The 7568-nt window shown below is 34.4% G+C and overlaps 1 protein-coding gene across 35 annotated transcripts; it reads right to left on the reverse strand.

Annotated features, from left to right (window-relative positions):
* Positions 1-454: 454 nt before the first annotated feature.
* Positions 455-5879, reverse strand: LOC147481875 (187-kDa microtubule-associated protein AIR9-like). 35 transcript variants are annotated; one of them, XR_015205263.1, is made up of 7 exons: positions 5625-5878; positions 4868-4995; positions 2822-3078; positions 2111-2189; positions 1601-1679; positions 1296-1405; positions 455-669 (listed from the first exon to the last, which is right to left on the reverse strand). XR_015205263.1 is itself a non-coding variant. In XM_086578278.1 (5 exons), the coding sequence occupies exons 1-5, from the start codon at positions 5641-5643 to the stop codon at positions 656-658; spliced, it is 342 nt and encodes a 113-aa protein (XP_086434404.1). In that variant the 5' UTR covers positions 5644-5877; the 3' UTR covers positions 455-655. The 35 variants fall into 35 exon arrangements, 2 of the variants coding, with proteins under 2 accessions (XP_086434404.1, XP_086434405.1); XR_015205258.1 differs by having other exon boundaries at positions 1601-1702; positions 5625-5877; XR_015205253.1 differs by having other exon boundaries at positions 1601-2189; positions 2822-2896; positions 2978-3078; positions 5625-5876.
* Positions 5880-7568: the final 1689 nt, after the last annotated feature.

The following is a 7568-nucleotide window of genomic DNA, read 5'->3' on the forward strand; positions in this document are numbered from 1 at the left end:
TTTTTTGTAACACCAAAATGGCGTCACAAATAATTTTAGTGACACTATTTTGGCGTCACAAATATAACGTCACAATTTGGTATCAATTATTTTTGTGATGCCATTTTGGCGACACAAATATGTGACATCAAAATAGCGTCACTATATTTGTGACACTATTTTGATGTCACAAAATATATTTTAGAAAAAAAAAATAATAATTGGTTGCCAGTAGATGTATAGCAATCAATTATTATTATTATTATTATTATTCAAGATACAACTAGCCCTAGCAACTACCGTCACTAGCCCTAAACAATGATGTTCAAGGGAGCCGAACCCTAGCAATCAATTATTATTATTATTATTATTATTATTATTATTATATGAACATACACCTTATTGTCAGTCTTGCACCCTGTAAAACTTATCAAGAGAACTCATTTAAGAAACAATCGACTCTACATAATACAAGTTTACCATAAAAAAATTAAATTTCATTATAGATCAAAATTACCGAATAGTAACTCTCAAATTTGCAAGTTTTTACACTTATACAAATTGTTTAATACATACGCCTTTAAGTACAAAAGTATCCGAAACAATATCCAAGTTGTTGTTGGAGAAAGAAAACTCCTTCCACCTACTTATAATCCAACAAAGTAAAAATAGTTGATCAACTCCAAGGCCCTACAAAAAAAAAAAAAAAAAAAAAAAAAAATGGGTCAATAAATTAAAATGGGAACTGTAAGCATGAAAGAAATTGAACATATAGATCTAGTTTGCAAACAAGGAATTAAGAAAGAACGTTTAAATATCAACAAACATATATGTACTAACATGTCCTAGCCAAGAGAAATAGATCCAACATTAGGGGGAGGTCCACTTAAACATGACAACACCCAAAACCCCTCATGTTCATTAGTGCAAACTAACCATATATAAGGCACACGCAACGTGGACATGCAAAATGATTAAGCCATTTGTCGAAGCTTATATGCTTACACGAATGTGTAACTGCGCGCTAACACATACTAGTACCCAAGACATAATAGTTTACATAACGATAAGAAAACAAGAATCCACGTTTGCTCCCATCAAATGATAACATAATAGTACCCACGACATGATATGGCATAGTGATTTTACACTAAAGACAGTCAAGATAAACTAAACATATAACTTCTAGGTTTACTCCACCACTAGTGAATTTGAAATTAATTAATCCGAGAGTTGCTGACATGGTACAAGTTCAAAGTAAAAAAAAACATCTTAATGTTTAGACAGTGTGTTAAAATAGATTAATCTGATAGTACCTTATGACCTTAAAGAGCTCCACAAAACTAGTTGTACCATCCTTTATAGGTTGTCCTAATCCAAAATAATTAGTGATCCATGCCTTGTCTTTGGCACTTAACAAACAAGGCTGCAAACACGTGATATATACGTTTGTTAAGTCCTCTAACACTGGAAATATGTGTACATAGTGGACCAGAAGTCTAAATGAAAGTACATTTCTTATTATAAAAAATCTAGGATACAATTAAGATGTTCACACAATTTAAATTGTGGTCCAAAAAATAAAAGATGAATTAACGTAAAGGTGCATCATATAAAATACCTTGAAGACCCGCTCGACAAACCCACTTTGTATAGCGTAAGGCATTCCTCAAACAATAGGAGTTCCACCTGCCCTTACTCTGAACAGTCACTCCAAGAATCACTAATGCAAACAAATAGATTATTTTTTCTTCAATTAACTTACTTTTTACTGAAACCACATTATTATTGGAGGGAAACTAGATAAGCAAAGCACCACAAAACTGAATATATATATATATTTTTATGCATATTGAAAGTTAGGGATTAGGCAGAACCCTTCAGTACTATTATAACAAGAATATGTCTACACCCATCGAGATTGGTGCGTACTACTTTGGTACTACCCTAGACCATTATGTTCATGATGACTAACAACATAGTTCCCAACACCCATGGCCTAACATACATAGATGGACTAATTAGCTATGAACACAAAAAAAATGCCTAACATAGAAAACACATGCTATGGACACAAAACAGGCCTAACAATAGACTTCGTTATTAATAATTAAGGTGATCAATCATATACCTTGAAATTTGTAGCCAAGAGGGCAAGGTAAATCCCTTAGTGTGCGAGGGGATAAGCTAGTTATAAGGCCCAACTGAATCTGGAAATGACCTCAAATTTAGCATCCTTTAATCCTTATCTGTCCTTTTACTAACTAATGCTAACAGGTGTAGGTAAAACCATAGCTAAACTGTGCTAACAAGTGTTGGACCATAGCTAACTATGCTAACAAGTGTGAATATCATAGCAAGAAGCATAATAATTACAAGACACAAGTACAAACAGTTCATTACTAATCTAAAATTCTTGGCTTAAATAATGAATATGATCATAATAAATATAAAAAAGGAAGGGTATACTCACAAAGTTTCAGCAATAAGAACTGAAATTACTAGAAATCCAATAATATGGATAACAATGCTCTTTACCATAGCAACCAGTTTAATGTTAATATATATTGTCGCTTGTCCAGAGCCAATATTATGCACAATAGCTATGAATGGTTCCTGTCCTATGCAAGTCATCACTACGCAAGTGTTGTCAAGGCACTAAACCATATTAGCTATTCAATAACAATATGAGACAAAATAAATTGAAAGCTACAAACCACACCCACTAAATGGAAATCAATGAATAATAATCTTCTTCCTGTAATTGACTATCCCCCCTTCTTAGCCATAGCAAAACCTTTACCATCCCCCCTTATTCTCCATATCATAATTATATACTCACCTGGAGGTGTGAACACTAGCTATGGCCGCCACATGTATTTGCCTTGATCTATCTGAAAGACTCGCAAAAGAGTGTCTAAATTATAAATTCTAAAAAAAATAAAAATAAATAAATAATTAGAAAGACAATAGAAACCAAGGGCAAAAAGTAGGGTACTTATTCTCGACGTCCCGCAAACAGGAAGATATCTCAGTCCAGACGTCCCAACAACTTAAAAACTAGTAAATATACGCTTGACTCTTGAACATTAATATTGCCTATAACATCGATTGAAGATTAGGTTCCTACACTCATTAATCACAGTAAATAATAATGTCTACTAATGGAAGAGTATTATGAAAGTCACTGGTAGCTAGAAAAAGGATGTTAGTTTTGTAACTTTGATGGAATGAGATAACTTATTTTATGCTCACTCCTCATGGACGCCAAAAATATAATAATGGAGACTACATGCCTCTAATATCGTATATCCATATGAAACCAACAGCATATCCAAAGGAAATATGTAGTAGAGTTCTGTAAAATCATTACTGTTGACTTCCAAGAAAATCATTTACAAAATGTAGACTTTCTAACAACTTGTCGAGGTCAACTTGTTGCCTTGTGTATGATTAAAGACGCGAACTTTCCATGTTAAGCTTTGGAATTCAAAAGTAATAAATTTCACTAGTTTCATTTATTGAGTTTTATGATTCTTATTTTCTTGTTCCCTTTATAATTCGTTTTTCATATCGATAAATGATGATCTACACTCCTAATAAAAAGAAATGGAAACTGCTTGTGCATGAAGCAAATCCCTAATTAAGCCAAGGCTTTACCAAGTGAAGAGGCACACAGTTACACGGTAGTAGGGTGCTTATTTTCGAGGAATGATAATTAAACCAAGGGCAAAAAGTAGGGTGCTTATTCTCGAGGAATGCTAGCTAGCGAGCCAATCACCTATGTAATGGGCTCGGAAACACTCTGCTAGAAGCCAAAAAAAAACTGACTACGTGTAACTTGATCTCATCCTTTTTCTTGTATCATAGTTTTCTTTCGGATTTGTTGAGATAATAAGTGGAATTGTATTTTTCTTCTTTATATGGCATATATATCCGATTTATATGGAAAAAGTAACAGGTATTATTTTTTAGCCTTAATAACCCAAAAATGGACAAATAAAAAAGAGCAAAGTACTAATGGTAGTAAGGGAATGGTGGTGCTGGTAATGGGTGGTATCCCATTTGGGTAGGGTTGTGTTAAAAAGGAGATGGGTCGAATGGAGAGAAAATGTGAAAGTGTGAACTGACTCAAAGTGATAAGGAGTCATGTTTTTCTTGGCATCTAGCAGTGTGTTCCGGAGCCCATCACACAAATGAAATTCTAGTAAATCTAATTTATGGCAACACGAAGAAACAAAAAGGGGGAACACTAGAAAGTATATGAAGAAACCCCACTTTAATTCTCGTTGTCTAAAAGTTTTGCCAATCAATACCTTCTATTCGAAATTGATCAAATCAACACAAACATGTGCTCTACAAGGTTTATGCAATCTGAACTTAATAAGCCCACATTGGCTAAAGTATACAATCAACCCTTTCGTAATCTATGGCATAACAACCCATGAACAAATTCCAAACTGCTTAACACAACATAAATAATGCAAACTAAAGAAACTTAATCATTCTCAAACTACTTCACACAAATTTGAAACCAATTACAACACAATGCTAAAACCTTGCATCCATGATAGACAACAACAAACCAACACTCTTAATCTCATTACACAGATGACCATGAGATAGATGCTTCATTTGATGGGCCTATCACCTTCACCTTCACATATAGCAGATTAGGAAGCAGGAACACTATATGAACAAGGGAGCAAACTCTTATACACAGTACCAATCCTTAGACAGCCTCCCCCTCACCACTATATATATATATGCAACATACAATATTCTATGTACATAATATATACACAGTAAGCACAACTGCCTCATACAGATATGCATGATGATAGCCCTAAGTTTTATTCATTAAAATAAATGTTAATAAGTAAATTACCTTATGAATATACCAATTGTAAAGACAATTTCCTTCATGACCCCCTATATATCCATATGGAGCGGTCAATTTCTCACCCTCTATGTAATCCCCACTAACCGATAAGAAATTCAAGCTTAGGGGAAGAGCTGCACAAAAGTGAGGCTTATAAATATAATGAATTTAAATTTTTATGTAACCTACGTGAGACAAGTAGAGGTCAACTTGTTGCCTTGTGTATGATTAAAGATGCGGACTTTCCATATTAAACTTTGGAATTTAAAAGAAATAAATTTCACTAGTTAAGCCAAGGCTTTAGCAAGTTAAGAGTCACACAGTTACACGGTAGTGTTTAAAAAAGAAACTTGTCAAGGAAACAAATACATTCACGTGTCTTGAATTAAATTTAGTTGTCCCATCTAGGATTGATGCTTTCATTGTTTGAACATAACATTGTGAATCTTTGAGTAACTGAAGTTCCAGAAAGTTGGGAAGAACCCTAGAACTACTTCAAATGGAAATCTAATTAATCCCAATTCCAGAAACATCCATCAGTGCAATCATTAAATATGTAAGTTTAGGTCACCAAACGAATAGTTAAACTTCCTCAAGTTCACCCAAATTTATCAATAATTACGACTAGAAAAGAAATTTAGTTGATTTTCTCCTGTAGTTCAAATTGAAAATGAATTTGATGTACAGAGAAATCAAAACTGAAAGCACAAAAACGATATTTGAAAAAAAAAATCGAAGAATCAAAAGAAGAAAATCAACTAACCTGGTCTAATTCTTGTCATTAGGTTCTCGCCTATTAAAGGCGTGTTGAACAGTTGATTGTGAGAGAGGAGAGAGAAGGTCAGATAAAGTAAGAAGAGGGGAGAGAGCTCAGTTCGAGGGAAAGATTCTTTTCGGTGGTAGAGAAGAGAGATCGAGTTGGCGAGACTGGAGAGAGAGATCAGTTCGAGCACTAACTGAGAGAGTTGGGCTCTTCAATACTTTTAGTATAATTCCTGTCGCCGGACAGCCGTCACTTTGTTTTATATAATTTAAACAAATTATTCCTGATAATTTTCTGATTATTGGTGACGGCTTTTCCTCATTAGTGACGCAAAACAGGTGTCACAATATTACTGACCCCATTTTGCTGTCACACATGAAAAAAACCCCGCATCACAAAAATATTGTTATGGTGTTTTAGGCACCACTTGGCAGTATAGTATCCGAGATGTTTATTGTGCATGGGAGCAGACTTATCGTATTTCTCAGGGTCGACGTGTCTTTACACAACGTAATCAGCCATTGTGAAATATGTCGTCTCATCATATTGTGCTTGTTAAGTTTGGGAAAGATGTTTATCTGCCACCTCATCGTCGTAGTGATTGGAAATCTAAGAAAACTTTTAACTCGTCAGAGTCGAGTTCTTCAAATGGGGGAGTATGATGTGAATTAGGGTTTCACATTGATAATTAAGTACTATATTAGTTTCTATGTCATTAGGGAGTACTATAATTGGGTCTAGTTAGAGCAAGTCCAATGGAGGGCTGCTGTAATAGGCTGCTAAAAAGTGTGACATAGGCCTTTTAGCATGCCTAACCATATTTGGCAGCCCAAAACAAAAAAAACCAATCCAATCACACTTTTTAGCAGCTGTTAAGTTCGGGATACGGACGGCAGAAACTCTGTCATCTGTCTATTAACTTGCAACAGACAGCGGACACTATGCCATCTGTACACAATTATCTTCTTTTCTCTTCTTTTGCATCTGACAGGTATAGACAGTAGAGTTTCTGCCGTCCTTCTATTTAATTAAATATGTCGTCTGTCTACAAATTACCAACAGTCCGCAAAAACTATGACGTCCGTCTCTCGACAACTTATTATGGCAGCTGCTAGCGAAGGTCTTAACTTTGGCTGGGTTTATAACAACTTCCAAATTTAAAACCCTTTTAGCAGCCCCATTAGAATGACATTTTGGTGGTTGGGGTGTTATATATATGGCCATTTAGCAGCCCATATAGCACCCCATTGGACTTGCTCTTAGTATTTTGAGGTTATTTAGTATAAGGGTATTTTGGGTAGGGGTGTTCATGGTTCGGTTCTCACTGGTTTCGGTTCAGTTATATTTTTAACGGTTCCTACTGGGTTCGGTTCTTTCAGTTTTTTTCTTATATTTAGAAAACCTATAACCATACCCATTAATTATTAAGTCGGTTCCAATTCAAATTTTGGTTCCTTCTCGGGTTAAACATTATTATTACCCAAATTACGTTTTTAATTACGTAACCGATGTGAAAATTGTTTTTTATTGCAACAATAACACTTGTAATGGTCCTCAATTCAATCATCTTTGAAAGTTTTTTAAAAACTTTAAATACATCTCATAAATTGTTTGTGTATTAACTTGCATTTTAAATTGAACACGTATATATTATACTATATGTACATACATTCGTCCTATATAAATGCCGAATTCTTTGAGAATATGGTTCCTTTGAAAATTGGCATTAAGAGGTTGGTTGCTCCTAGTGAACAACAATCAAGAAATCCTCAAATTTTTAAACAAGAAATTCGAAAGAGTAAAAGTGATAGAAAATCCACCAATTGTGGTGATGACTTTTACACGTTTCTCGTTGATGATGATCCTGTAACGTATAATGAGACAATTAGTTCTAGAAATGCACCTTTCTGGAAAGATGCAATTAACTCAGAACTAGATTCAATT

This window comes from Coptis chinensis, chromosome 8 (genome assembly GCF_015680905.1).
Source record: "Coptis chinensis isolate HL-2020 chromosome 8, ASM1568090v1, whole genome shotgun sequence".
Classification (NCBI taxonomy): Eukaryota; Viridiplantae; Streptophyta; class Magnoliopsida; order Ranunculales; family Ranunculaceae; genus Coptis; species Coptis chinensis.

Coding starts and splice junctions, on each gene's coding strand:
- LOC147481875 (XM_086578278.1), bottom strand. Junction 2,190..4,867: donor ACAATTGGTATATTCATAAG/GTAATTTACTTA, acceptor GGTCATTTCCAG/ATTCAGTTGGGCCTTATAAC. Junction 1,703..2,110: donor TCTTGGCTACAAATTTCAAG/GTATATGATTGA, acceptor TGTTTGCATTAG/TGATTCTTGGAGTGACTGTT.